General features: G+C 43.1%; 1 protein-coding gene across 3 annotated transcripts in view; it reads left to right on the forward strand.

Annotated features, from left to right (window-relative positions):
- Window positions 1-4,435: 4,435 nt before the first annotated feature.
- ADAMTS6 (ADAM metallopeptidase with thrombospondin type 1 motif 6) overlaps window positions 4,436-14,972 on the forward strand; it is a 140,937-nt gene continuing 130,400 nt past the window's right edge. Inside the window, exons 1-4 of one of the 3 annotated variants that reach the window (XM_079330496.1) lie at window positions 4,436-4,463; window positions 4,788-4,934; window positions 10,034-10,401; window positions 11,122-11,486. In XM_079330496.1, coding sequence (XP_079186622.1) covers window positions 10,305-10,401; window positions 11,122-11,486 — 462 coding nt within the window. In that variant the 5' untranslated portion in view covers window positions 4,436-4,463; window positions 4,788-4,934; window positions 10,034-10,304. Of the gene's footprint in view, window positions 4,464-4,503; window positions 4,935-10,033; window positions 10,402-11,121; window positions 11,487-14,972 lie in introns of those variants that run through there. The other 2 variants (XM_079330497.1, XM_079330498.1) reach the window with 2 other exon arrangements.

The raw sequence follows: 14,972 nt of genomic DNA on the forward strand, positions 1-14,972 counted from the left end.
TTTCTGCACAGCTTTTATATGTTTCTGTGTACACTAATCTTTGAGGAATACCATTTGCCAATTTTTTTCATAGATATTTTCCACATACACATTTTCCACATATTGTATAATTTGTCTCAGCTTTGTACTCTCTAAGTCTTACAGATTGTTCAGATCTTATGAACAACTTTCTCTGGAAATAGGAAAATAGCAAACTGAGAATACACAGAAAAACTATAATACATATAGCTGGGAAATGCTCCCTTTAAACATGCCTACTGACCTAATCTTTCTGGTATCTTGCTTTTGGTTTGGTAAGCTGGAAATGGACAAAGCAGGAAAAACTCTGAAAAAAACCAACCCCATCTGATTAATCTGGGTTTTTTTCTGTTTACTATTGTTCCCGTTCTTCTGTGGAACTTTATTGGATACTTTTTCTTTATTTTCTACTTAAATCTTAAAGAGGATAGCATCTGTTTCATCTTATTTGTCTGCAAAATTTGAGGCAATTCATTCTGCTATAGGATTTCCCTGATCAACTTGATGAGTCTTCTGAAGATTCCACATCTCAGGTTTAACAGGTACTTAATCTTACCCTGCTCACTGTCCATCCCTCCCATATTTTGAGCAAGTTTTGGGTGTTACTCTTATTGCATTCATATTCTCTGACCTCTCTGCCCTGTCTCATCTGTGTTCACCAGGGAAGAAGCTGTCCTGGACATTACAGAGGCTGTCAAATAGACATCAAGTTTTCCAGTTTTATTTCTAAATCTAAAACTAAAATAATTTGGGACTCCAGGTTCACAGGGTTTTGCAGACATAAGGGGGCTTGTGTGAAGATAAGCCCCACATCAGCATAACACACAGAGCTTGTAGGGGCCCTGTCTTTGGTAAAGCTCTTCTTATTTAAATGAAGACATTCTTGGCAATATTGCATTGCTGGGCAGAAGTAGCCTCAAAGCCCTACTTGAAGCCAAATGCATCACTGTGAATTTTGTTTTAGAGGGCCATCAAGAGCAGCTCAATGCAAAAGGGATGCATTTTCCAGCTGAAAGTACTTTGATATGCATTCTCCCTCTGAAATGCATTGCAGCAGGCACAATTCAACATGCATAGCCTGGGGTCATTTCTAGGGATGCTGTTAGATCTCCTGCAAGGGAAGATGAGATTTGTAAGCAGTCTGAATTCAGATTATTTACACTGAAAAGTCGGTGAAAGATACTGGATCTCAATAGCACCATTTGCTTTAAGTACCTCTAGAATCTTTTATTTCAGGGGACTAAAAATGAAACCCTTATGCACATCAAAAACGTTTCTCTTTACAAGCGTAGAAAGTATAGCATACATAAATGCAAGTTTATCATTACTACTTTTTCAATTCTGTGGTCAATTGAAGTATTTTAATTTTATACAGTATTCAAATTTTACAGTATTTATGGAATTTATAACATAATTTTACATATAATTCTTAAAAAGGTTTACTCTCTTCACAAACACTGCTGTGATATTTCTAAGTAAGATAGGCTACAGTCTTCAGATTTTCACTGAATATGTTCAGGTAACAAAAAGCTCATATTACTGTTAACTTCTATATTCATTTCAGTAAAAAGTAAGATTTCTGGAATTAACACCAAATACCTCCAAATACATCTCACAATTTTAAATTCAAGTTCAATAAGAATATTCATTTATTTATTTGCTTCACAATCTTAAAAGTTGTTGGCTAAGATATTGATGTTTGCTAATGGTCAGCAAACACTAAGGAACTGGTTAAGACATATGCTTTGTGCTCAATAAGTTTGTAATTCCACTCAGAGCTTCTGAGACACAGTTGCCAAAACGGTTTATACATAGTACTAGAATTCAGAGTAAAATTACTATCCCTTTGAGAAAGAATTCTAATTGCAGCAAAGAAACATTTATACTAAGAATGTGTACTACTTCCCGTGCAAGTTTCTTTTCTAAAAAGTTGCCATTTATAAAAATGTATATACATGAATAATATTTGGGGTAAGGACACTAAAATAAGTCACCAATGAGCTCACTATTTTTATCTGAATGGCATCCACTCTGAAATATTGTTTCATACAATAAACCAAAACAGGTAAGTCAAACTGTAATGGTAATTCTGTCAGAAATTCTAATCACAGACAGGAATTTTTAAATATGAGCCAAGCTTTTCCTGGTAATAGACCAGTTTTGACTGGTATATATACACCAGTGGGCTTAGGCAAGAAAATGTAATTGTCTGGAACAGGGAATAAATAACTTGTTGGTCTGAGCAAGCAGCTGAGTTTTGTGAAGTCCATATATCTTTGCTTTGCTTTGCTGGATTTAGAGCAGGGAGTTGAATCCATGTGAGGACCCTAACCAGACAGCGATAAGCTGTCTTTCTTTTTAGCTTGATGAGTATTTATTCAGCTATACACAATGGAGCAGATCCAACCACGAAGAGGCCGGTCTTTAAAACCAGAATAGTCCCCAGCTCAGCCGTCAGACAGCAACGTGAACATTCCTGAGTCTGATTCAGGCAGGGTCTGATTTGAAGGCAAGTCTCCCAAATCCCCCGAGGATACCATAGCCATGAGGCAATTGGCTGTGATGTGTGTCTGTCTGTTCAAAAGGTTATTTGGTTCTGATGCTGAATGTGTAAAAAAATAGTCTCTTCACAGTCTGTCCTTTCAGTAGGATAGACTGTCCCAGTTCTCTGTAGGTACCACTGAGTTTGCAGAAAAGGTTGAGCAGAACCTGTCACGGTGCCTGTCCGGAGATAGGTGATGTGACTCAGGTACACCTGGCTGCACCTGAGCAGGTTGTGCTCCTTGGCTTGCCATGGAACACCGCATATAATGATTTGCTGCAGGAGAAGGAACTATGGAATACTAACAAAAAATACTCTTGTCAATGTTAGAAATAGCTGCTTTTATGAAGCAGACGAACCCAGAAAACTGCTCATGCACGTACAGGATGCAGAAGAGGGGCGGAACGGTGTCCCCGGGAGTCCCGGCGCCGCCAGCATCCCTGCACGCCCCGGGCGCTCCCCCCGCTCGCCGACGCAGGATGGCGCCCTCCGTATGAGCAATTAACCCGGGGGGAGCGGGTTGGACGTGCATTTCCAGAATAAAGCATTTCTTTCTGGATGCCCCTATTCCCAAGGAGCATTGACTTTATAGCTCCGGTTTTCAATGCAGTGATACATTCTAGTACTCCCCTAACCATTGCTACACCAATGTGCCCGGCGACGGTAAAAGGATCTCTCAAGTGTTCACTGGGCTGTTTCAGAATGACTGGTGACAAAGGTGACTATCTAGGACGTTGTGCTTATTTTGTTAGAGCTGCAGTTAAAAGAAACTTAACATACTTGTATATGAAATGTAATTTAACTATAGTAGTGCTTCATGTTCAAATGTAATTATGTAGAGTTTATTTGAAACTATGAATGCCAGCCATGGTTCTGATTTCACCATCTCACAGGGCACAAAGCCAGCCCCTGCTGACCATCAGAGAGTCCTGCTGGCTGTTTGACTGTGCAGGCCGATCCTGCTCTTTTGATGCTTGGACAAGTTCTGGAATAGCTGTGCTCTTGGACCTTTCTCTGCAATCATTCCACAGTCCAGCCAGATATTAGAGATTCACCAGAAGATGCAATTACACCTACTACCTCCGGCTGGGGAGGAAAACCCGCACCCGCACCATTTGGGAAATACAGTTAGCAGAAGCTTGAAACCTTAGAACCTAGGTTTAGGATTTTTTTTTCCCCCTCTTTTTTCGGCAATCGGAAATGAATTTGGTGGTTAAGAGGGCGAGTGGGAGTTCCAGCCCGCTCCCCCCGTGTGACCCTGTCGCCGGCACCGCTGGCTTGCCGGAGCAGAGGCGACCCGCAGGCCGCCAGCTGCCCGCTCCATGCGCCGCTTCCTGCCCTGCCGGAGGGGCGGCCATGCCCCGGCCCCGGCCCCGGCCCCGGCCGCAAATGAAACTGAAAGCGGTGTGCGGGCACGGCCGGGACCCCCGGCCTCAGCGCGACACTGGCCCGGCTGCTGCTGGCCACGCGGGCTTCAGACACCGCCTGCCCTCCCCTGGAAACGGTGTTTAATAGGTTTCCTTTTGCTAACGCCCGTAACGGGGCGCGGGACGAGCAGCGCGATGGCAGCGGGGGTCGCCCCGTGTCGCCGCCCACCGGCAGCGTCCGTGCCCGGCGCCTCCCGCCGGCACACCGTGGCCGCGGCCGCGGCTCCCCCGGGCGGGCGGGCCGGGCTCCCCTCAGGCGGCTCCGCGCGGGGGTCCCACCGCACCCCCCGCTCCCGCTCCCCCGGCTGCGCCCCTGCCCCCCCGCCGCCACGTGACGGGCGCGCATGCGCGGCGGCCCGGGGCACATCTGCAGGCTGACGTCAGCGGGCCCCGCGCCGTCCCCCGGGCGAGGCTGCCAAGGCTCCCCCGCTGCCGCCGCGCTCGGCTTGGCCCGGCGCCGGCAGCCAGAGGAGGAGGTCTGGGGCTACTTCAACCAAACTTTCCTGAGTCCTTCCTGCTCTGCCTGCCTCCCCTCTGCTCCCCCTCTCTTTCCCCCCTTTCTGTCTCCCGGTCCCCCCTCCCCCCCGAACTCAGATGATATTCACATGGTATTTTGCACAGAGGAGGCTGCTCAAGAGGAGGGCACCCACCCCCACCCCAATATAAGCCTGTTTTCCCCTCCTTCCTCCTCTCCCCCCCTTTTTTTGTTGGAAAGACAAAATGTGCAGGGTGATAGCTTGGGTGAATTGATGGCATCCTTCCTCCTGCCAAACCAACCCGTTTTCTAAAAACCCCTTTAGGAAGGCTAGAGAATTTTATTCTGTTGGAGAATATAACCCTGATGGTTGCTTGCACAGAGGGGAAAAGCAGAGAGGAATACGGGAATCGTCCTGTGCAATCTCTATTGTTTGAAACTTACTTTATATCAGAAATTGAAGATGAAAACGGTAAGGAAGATTTCACGCTATTCAATGAAACTTTTTGCTTTTCTTGTGTCCCGAATAATGGTGCGTGTAGGGCTTTGGGGAGTGGGGGGAGATTTATATTGCATTAGGCGAGGTGCATTTGGAGTAATTTCAGAGAGAAACCTTGAGATGGGGGAAGGGGGTGCGAGGTTTTTTCAACCGATAAGAGAGGTGATTGATGAAGTACCATCTCGACTAGTGCACTTTTAAAAAGATTTTTTATACTTTGAATACTAAGTCGTTGGTAGAATCAGAAAAGGAAAAACAAAACCAAACCAAAACCAAACAACAGATGAAAACCAAAGCAGCCCCCAAGCCCCAGCGACAACCCAGGTCTATTCCGGATTGCTGCTGAGTTGAGGAAGCCCCGCTCTCGGCCGTGCCGTGTCCGGCGGTGTCCGCTGCCGCGGTCAGACAAGTGCACACTTTGTACCGGGGCTTGGAGGGTCGGCGCGGCAGCCGTCCCGCAGCGATGCTGGCGGGGATGTCGGGCTCTCGCTGGGCTCATCAGGAAGATGGAAGCGTGTGGTTTTGATTTACTTCGAGCCGCTTGGGATTTGCCAGACTCTTAACCCCGCGGACTCGTGTTTGTCGGTGTATGTCTGTCTCCGCAGCCGCCCAGGGTTCAAAGGGACTTTGTTTGGTGGGAGGAGGTAAGTGGGCTCTCGCTCCCCGGCGATGTGTGTGCGGATTTTGTCTTCGCTACTTTCTTTCATTGTTGTACAAGAGAGAAGGGAGAGAGAGGGAAAGAGTCAGAGTCTTGTTTTTATTTGGGCTGCCGGTGCAACGCGTTTGGGCCAAACGCCAAGTGTCTGGGTCACACGCGTTTTATCCAAATAGATTCAGCGCTGCTGTCTGGAAATGGGCTGCTGAAAGTTAACTTTAGGATCTGCTCCACCACAGCAACCAGACTCTTCCCTTCAGCCTCTCTAGGGAGGACGGATTTTTTTTCTTTTTTTCCTTCTGAATTTTTTTGAGGGATGTGTGTCTGGTGACTTCCAATTTTCTTCGGTACCAGTGTTTTTAACTCTGTGTGTGTGCAGACGTGTACAGAAAATGCGCGTGTGTGTATGTGTTTAACTGTGTGCGTAGCCATGCATTTTCCTAGCCTGTTGACTTTTTCTTTTTTGGGTGGGGGGGGGGTGGCTGTTGCTTTTTCGGTGGATGCAGTGACAGCTGCCCCCTCGGCACGGCTGGCGGGGGGGTTCATACGGTGGCAGCCCCGTCGCACGCCGGGGCCCGCACAGCAGTAATTTACTCCTCACGCCTCGGCTTCTGGTTAATTCCCGGGGAGGAGGGTTCTATCTTTTCCCTTTGTACGTGTCCCGGTCCCCGCCGCTCCCGGCCCCCCTTCCTTTTCACCGAACTCTTCCCGGCGCGGTCTGCGCGTCGCAGTTCTCGCCTGGGGAAGCTCCCGGGGGCACGGATAATCCCCGGCTTTTGAAGCCCTGCGAAGCTTTTCACGGCCAGCCGCGATACCTGTAATTGAATTTGTGTGATTGATGCCCGTCCCCCGCCCCGTCCCCTCCCGCCGCCCTCCCCATTTCCTTAGCAACCGCTCGTAGTGCCGGGCGGGCGCACGGCCGCCCCTGCCCGCGCCTCACCGCGGGCTCCCGCCGCCGCACGGCCCGGCCGCCGAGGGCGGGAAGGCGGCGGGGGCCGAGCCGCCGGGGCGGGGGCGTGGAGGACAGCCCCCTGTCCCGCCCGCCGCAGCCGCGGGTCCCTTTCCCGACCGCCGCTCTCCTCGACCCCGCCCCGAGGCGCGGCAGCGGTCTGCGCGCTGAGATGCGGCGGTGCCTGCCGAGTGTTCCCCGGCACCTCGGCCGCTAACGGGAGACCTGGGCACTGCCGCCGCCCAGCGCTCCGGAACCCGTCGGTACTGCGCTGGATGCTCCTGGTGTGGCGGCTGTCTTGGGACATCTGTTTCGAATGCTTCCCTCTCCTAAAACTTGAGCTACCTTCAGGTGAAGTGATGCCTTCGTTACCCAAGGCACCTTTGTTTAGATGGAGGCTCCCATGGTGACTGCTCTGAGCCGTTTGGCTGGTCATCTCCTCTTTAGTCCACTTTATCACAGAACCGTCTAGGTTGAAGAGGACCTCTAAGGTCATCGAGTCCAACCTATGACCGAATACTACCCTGTCAACTAGACCATGGCACCAAGTGCCACCTTCAGGCTTTCCTTAAACACTCCCAGTAATCGTGACCATCACCCTTCTGAGCACCCCATTCCAATGTCTAATCACCCTTTCTGCGGAGCCTAAACTACCCCTGCTGCAGCTTGAGGCCATGTCTCCTGTCACTTGTTGCCTGGGAGAAGAGACCGACCTTCACCTGGCTACGCTTTCGGACACTTGAGAGTGCGATGAAGTCTCCCCTGAGCCACCTTTTCTCCAAGCTTAACACCCCAGCTCCCTCAGCTGCCTCTCGTAAGACTTGTGCTCCAATAACTGAGGCCTTTTTCTCCTCACTGAGTGTCACTGGGTAGGAACCTCCTGACACCAGTGACAGGACTGCCACACTTACCATCAATGCCTTCACAGACATGCCTGTGCTGTGCAGCTCCTTTTTCACTGACATCAGAAAACATCTTGTACTATTCCTTTCCTGTTTGGCAGAGTTCATACAGTTAGATGGGATCTGTGGTTTTAGGTGGTGGTTGAGGACATGGAGCCACACCTACGTTCACCAGTGGGTGACTGTGTAGTTCACTACATGGCACACTAGAAGTTTATTATTGTAAGCTCAGTGTTGACCAAATTTTGCATCTTAACAACAATCTACAGTGAAAATAGGCTGCCAAAGAAGGTAGAAATAAAACAAAAAAGGTATAGAGTCCCGACTTTGAGGTTCCTACCAAATGTCATATTTAGAGTATTTAATCTTGAAGTTATTTGAGTGCTTTATCATTCACATCCATTACTAGTCTTTAATTGGAAACATTAATATAGCTTCATATGGTCAGCTTGTATTCTTGGTCAAGCTGGCAATAAATATTTTTGAAGAAGAGGTTAAAAATTCTGCTGAAACTTTCAGTGAGCTTAATATGAAAGGAGATTGGTCTTGTGTGAAGTTTGAAATGAGTGACACCACTGCAGAGACCTCTGCAAGAGCGCTAGATGTGAGTGGCTGTTTGACACTGATGATAGTTATGGTCCATCATGTGGGTAAATAATAAATAATGCTACTAAATTATGGTACTGTTAATTTCTGTATTTTGAGCTATCTTGCTCCTTAGGTATTGCAGTTACAGGAGATCTTAATGTTAGGATAACTTATTATCAGCCTAGCTGGCTGAATTTGAGCTCCCTGTTAGGATATTTTGGCTAAGCAGAAGCTGTGAGGCAATATTACCTCTATATATGGTGGTAACAAGCCATTACTGGACTACAGTGCCCAGTCTGGTGTCTGCAGATGAAAAGGGATGCTGATGAATTGGAAACGGTTCAGAGAAAAACTGCAGAAGTATTCAGTCATCTGGAAACCGGATTATATAGAGTGAGATAAACCAAATAGGTTGAGCTGCTTATCAGGAAGTGTCCAGAGGTGCTTGTATCAGATTATAACTATGCACACAAGGAAAAGAAGCCAACTCATTAGCAAACTGGGATAAAGCAAGATTCAGTGACAAGATTTGAAAACCATACATTCTTAGATTAGAAGTAAGGCACCTTAGTTATTGTACTAATGTAGCTGAAAGAGTATGGGGTTAATTATGTTTCTTCATAACTTGCAAAATTCTAAGGACTGTAACTAAATATCAGCTTGGAAATAAAGGTTCTACATAGCAATGCAAACAAAGGACTTTCTAATTAAGATAATTTGAGGATTTGCCACATATGAATGGCATCAAAGCCTTTATCCTTCCCCAGGAAAAAATACTATTAATCACAAAGCATGTTTGCACAGTATCTTTTAGTCTTTTTACAAACCTGATTAAATCCTGTGTGCTGCCTTGAAAGATTTTTTAAAGGTCAGATTAACCTCATTTGCACATTAGTAATTAGTTGTGTTTCAAGTTGGCTAAGACATTATCTAAATATTTATTGTTGGTAAACAGGATTTGGGTGATGTTGATTTTTTTCTTGAGATTTTATGTTACAGCTCTTTATAAAACCTTCATAAATAATCCATTTGCTGCAGCTGTATTACCTGTCTAAATGAATGTTGTAAATCATTCCCAGAATTTTAGAAAGGCAGATTTATCTGGTGCATGTGTAAGTGACTCTGTATGCTTGTGGAAATTGGTTTTTAAACAAGCTTCCCTTCTTAGGTGTTCTGTTTCTCCATTGTCTGCTTCAGCAGAGTTTATGCACAGGTGTGCTGTGAGTGTTTAAGTGGACTGATGAGTACCAGCTGACACAACACATAGTTTGGTATCCCATAATGCTGGATTGTTAGTTGCCTGCATGGGTCTTCCATTTAATCCCTGACTGCACCTAGAGCTGTTTTTTACTATTGTTGCAAGTGAAAAAATAAAAAATTGACAACAAATATTTGAAATATTAGAATGTGTATGATGAATAGCTTTAGATACTGAAATATACTTTAGATACTGAAATTTGTTCTCTAACATGCAGCATTCCCATTTAAGTGAATGGGAATTCTGCCTCCATAAGCAGAACCCTGGCCCTAGAAATAACAAAATACATGCTTCAGAAAGGTCAGATAACTGTACTCTGGATTTCTTCCAAGGTTCTTCCTTTATCTACCAATATATTGGGATGTGTTATTAACAGTTGAAATCAATGAGTGTGTAGCATTGATTATTGATGGAAAAAGTCTGAACTCAATATTTGAGCTACAAGAAACACTAAATAGTTGTAAGAATTTACAAAAATAACATGAAGTTGTTAAGTGCATCATAAGATATTTGGATATGCTTTTCAAGGTTAATGGTAGCTCTTTTTTTGTTTTCTTCCTTTTTGTAAGATTGCGACCTTGGATGTGACCATAAAATTGATATTGAGTATTATTTCAAAATATTGCCCTGTGTGGTTCACTATCATGGCTTAGGATTTTGCAGCATAGATCTGTTTAAATAGAAAGAATTTGCCTTGACTTATATTCTTCTGTTTTTCAGGGAAAGAAATGGAGCAAGTTCAGTAACTATCCAATCTAACATCTGTCTCATATCTTAAGGAATCTTACAAAACTTGCTTTGAATTGAGAAAATGACTGCAGCTATAGAAGAAAGTACCTGTCCAGAAAGTGGAACATCCTATAGTTAATTTGAAAGTAGTATAAAATATATGTACCTGTTATGGTGCGATTCTGGAGTGAAGTTAACTTTATAGCACACAGGTAGCTCTCCAAGGAGAAAAAAAAAAAGAACTTTCTGTTTTTTCTAAATTATGGAAATTTTTTGGAAGACGTGGACATGGATTTTGAGCCTAGTCATGGTTTCATCGGAATTTCACAGTAACAACAGGCTTTCATACAGTTCTCAAGGTAGGGGTCTAATCTCTATAGCTGGCAAGAAGCATGTATTTTTGCGTTGTATTTGTGCAATATTTTCTAAACCATGTTTATATAAATCATGAGCTCATCTGGGCTCTGCTCTTAGTTTTATCATGATTAATTGTCATACAGATTAAATTTCCTTGTTCTAATTTCTCTCTGTCTACTTTTAACTGTAGGGAAGCCTTGCAAATTAAATCTCATAAAATGTACTTGATAATATTTGAGAGACTTGCCATGATAAAATTAACATGCTTTTAGACTAGGAAGTAAGAATCTAATCTTGTTTTTACAATATGATCCTTTTCATTACTACTGTTTGTATTCTTGCAAGTGGATTTTATAACTTTTGTCTTTGAATGGTATCACTGGGAAAAATATGCCCTTCTTAAGTTAGCCAAAATTATTTTTATATATTGTTGCTAAATAGGAAAATATAGGTGTTAAAAAACACCTATAGGTGTTTCCAGTGATAAGCAAATTAATAGGACACCACATTTTCTTGACTTATAAAGAAAGAAAATAATGTTTTATTTTATTTTGTAAAATGCTGCATTGTGCATTTATCTGAAGGCGATTTTTACTCATGAGAGTGATGAAATTTACCCAAAAATGGTCTATGTTTATGCTACTACTTGTTGTTTCCTGTTATATTTTCTTCTCTTCTATGCCCACTCCCTGGACTGTCTTACCTTGTGATTGATTACAAAGAGGAATTCCTGTCTTACCTTGAACACTACCAACTAACAATCCCAATAAGGGTTGATCAAAATGGAGCCTTCCTCAGCTTTACTGTGAAAAATCCTAAACCCTCAAGAAGGAGGAGGAGCACAGACCCTTATGACCAAGAACTGGCAGCATCTAAATTATTTTTTAAACTTTCTGCCTATGGCAAGCACTTTCATTTAAACCTGACTCTCAACACAGATTTGGTGTCCAGACATTTTACAGTAGAGTACTGGGGGAAAGATGGACCGCAATGGAAGCATGATTTCTTAGACCACTGTCATTACACAGGATATTTGCAAGACCAACACAGTACAACTAAAGTGGCCTTAAGCAACTGCAATGGTCTGGTAAGTCCATATTATGTGTTATAGTTTAACAGTGTGTTTGTCCCTTTTAAATTACAGAAGATAATTAAATTGGCATATCTTTCAGTTTTTCGCCTGTGGGAAGCAAGTAGACAGGGAAGAAAACCCCTACAACCTGATCTAGGTCCTGGGGGAAAGTAGGTGTCAGTTTTTCAAGCTTCAATTGAGCCTCAATTCTGTGGTCTTTTAGAAGGCAAGCTCTTTAGTGTTTGTAGTGTCTGTGCTAGGGTTACAGGATTGTGCTGAGATCTTTACAGTTGTAAGAGCCTTCCAAGCTCAAGGAGCAGGGAGGAGGAAGCTGTGGAACCTCCAGGATATTGAATCTCAACAGAGAGATGTTGATTGGACTGAGCACCCACTGTCTTTGAGTATTTGGGTTTAAAAACTAAGTAAATAAAAGAAGAGGAATTGCTTGGTGTAGACACCATCATTGCTATAAATTCAAAACATGAAGAGAGAAGTCTTTAGCAAGTAACAGCATTAGAAACTGATTATATAACTTTTTTATAGAGAAAGACCAGAAAAACTTCATTTACAAATCATAAACTTTTGAATTTAGAAGTAGAGTTAGAAGTTCTTACCTCATTTATCCTCATCTCTTCTCTTACTGGTGATCTTTTGATCACTTGGCAGTAGCATATGCATGGCAAAAGAAAATGAATGCAAAGAAGTTGAAAAGCAGACTATTGAATAACAAAATACTAGAATAGAAAGGCATGACTATGAAACATTAAAATGAGAGTCAGTGCTTTCTCTAGTAAAAATGTACATATATATTATGGTTTCTCATTCTGATTTCTATTATGGTAGAATGCTGGTCCATCTTCTTGTTAGGAGTAGGCAGATTTAACTAATTGCTAAGTTAAAAAAAGAGATTACACAGACTTGCTAAACAAATTGCCATTTGTCCTTGGAAGTGATATTGAATAATGCCTCTTGGGATGTTACTTTAAAAAAAAAAGCTGTTTCAGACCTAGATAGGTTGTGTTACATCCAACTGCTTGAGATGTGCTGATACAGTCAGCATTTCAGAGTGTTCCTGTGGAAAAGTATTTAATGGGGGTTTCCAGTGCTAAGTGAACTTTCAAAAAAAATGGGGCTAAAATGGTGTTCCATTGAGTATGGTATTACAGTTTGGTTCATGTAGACTTATAGCAGATAGGTCTGAATTTAGTACAATTTTAACTTTGATTGTTTGCATGTAATAGTTTGTTTGTTTGTTTGTTTGTTTGTTTGTTTGTTTGTTTGTTTGTTTGTTTGTTTGTTTTTGGTCACAATTATCCAGGCTTCAAAACTACTATACTCCAACTTTGCTTGAGTTCTTTTCAGCTAAAACTTTATGCTTATTGCTGCATGCTGAATGATGCACAGGCTAGTTGATCACCTTGGAGACTGGACTAAGTGCCATGGTGATCCCATTTCAATTACTCTTTGACCTTGGCTAAGAAGGTGAGACAAGAACTCCTGACGCTGCCTCTAGCTGACTCTTGTTTTCTTTTCATATTAGAAAAATAAAGGTGGGATGAAGCACAAAAAGCCTGTATTTTCCTAATGGCTTTGCCCATCTGTTGCTCCTTACAGAACTTCTTTTCTTCTAAAAAGCATGGAAGATATCATGAGGAAGCAGAATATTTTTTTCTTTTCTGTGCCCAACACCCTTAGGTGCCATTTAGCGTGTTTTCGCTTTGCCTTCGGGCTGTTCATTTTGCTGGAACGAAGCTGAGTGTGGTTCTAGGTGTCAGTATGTTAACTTTGTAAGTTAACTTTGGTGTAGAGTGCTTCCCTGTTAAATCATCATCTTCAGTGTCTGTGGTTGTCAGTTCTTTTGTGTGCCTTTCAGGTGTTAAGGCAGCCTTAATCTAGTCTTTGGGCACACAAGACTTTCTTCATACTCATGCCTCTTTACTTGGGACTTGTATCAGGTGTGCTCTGCATCTCTTAGAAAGATTTGGTCACAAGCATATGAGGCTCCTGTGTTACTCCAGAAACATCAGCAGGGTGACACATGGCTCTGTCTCAGAGGCATGAATCCTTCAGATGGTGCAGCAGCAGTCTTGACTTGGTACCATCCTCTACTGTACAGAAACTCTTCTGTCATCCAGTGTTGGCAGTGCCTCCCAGAGCACAGTGTATGGGAGTTACCTCTCCACTCAGATAAATGCATCACAAAGTTATTTTCAAATGATGATTCCTACTAAATGAATGTTTTATTATACAGTTGCTGGTAAGAACATGTTTAATATAGCAATTGGCAGTGAATATTGAAGACAATATTACTTGTTTTTCAGTTAGCAGTAGATCAGAATGCATCGTACTTAAGGCATTCATTGTATGTTCCAGTGTGATTGCTGGTCTGTAAGTGACTGCCAATTATACTCTAATAGTCTGTGATTAACATCTGTATTAAAGGCAGTCATTGTAAGTGTAACTCTGAAGCAGGTGGTAAGTAATAGTTAATAGTGAATACTGGTCACAAACAAAATGTATGCAATATATTTACTCCAGTTGTCCTGTTAGGTTTCACTTTGGCAAATAGGTCAAATTTCTTCGCCTTATTGAATGTCTTGAATTATTCTTATTAGTTATTCAGAGTGGTTATGTGAGAACATGATTTAAATAACACATGTTGTATGAATTTGAAGAACATTTATATTTGAGATAAATGTAAGGACGGCTTTCTCTCAATTTCATTATAATAAGTGACAAGCAGTCAGTTTCTTGTTTCAGCTTCTCCCTCTATATTTCTCATTACCAAGTGCCCTAGAATTACAGGCTGCTAGTTACTGAAGTTTTAGTCCAGCAGCTTCCATCTGCTGGGTCCTGATTATGCTATAAATTGTCTGAAGTTGTGAGGAAAGCTCTATAATCCACTGACCATTCATGCGAGGAAATTGAAGGCCTTGTCTGCAGGCTTGCTGGCTTCCAAACCCATGTTTACTGTAGTGGATGCTACACTTGTGGATGGATTGCGGGTTTGGCTGTATCGTGAAAGAACTTACAATGAGCAGCATTTTAGGGCCTTTGGATATTGGGTACAAGGCAACCAGACAGAGGCATTTTCTAAGCTGACTGTTTCATACTAAAGGAAAGAAGAAGGTAAATGATGGTAGCCTACCTGAAGACAGAACTTCACTTCAGGGTAATGGAGTTTGACTGACTCTGAGAGAAGCAAATATCTGAGAAGCCGGGGAGCCTTCAGTAGTGGAATCAAGCAAAACACAAACTTTTGCATTCTGACTCATCTTTGTCCTCTGCCAGGTGTCAAAGGTCTTAACTGAGTGCTCAAACAAGTTTTGTATGGAAGCGAATTTTGTAATTTTGGACTGAAAAGGTCAGTAGTAGGAACTATTTTGAGGCTACTGTGGTCCCACGTAAATGGTTAATGTAAAGCGTGCAGTATTTCCATATATGTGAAGTTCATGCATTGTGTAATGTTTGTGCTGGACAGCACAGTTATCTCCATCCAAA

The sequence above is a fragment of the Erithacus rubecula genome (genome assembly GCF_903797595.1).
Source record: "Erithacus rubecula genome assembly, chromosome: Z".
Classification (NCBI taxonomy): domain Eukaryota; kingdom Metazoa; phylum Chordata; class Aves; order Passeriformes; family Muscicapidae; genus Erithacus; species Erithacus rubecula.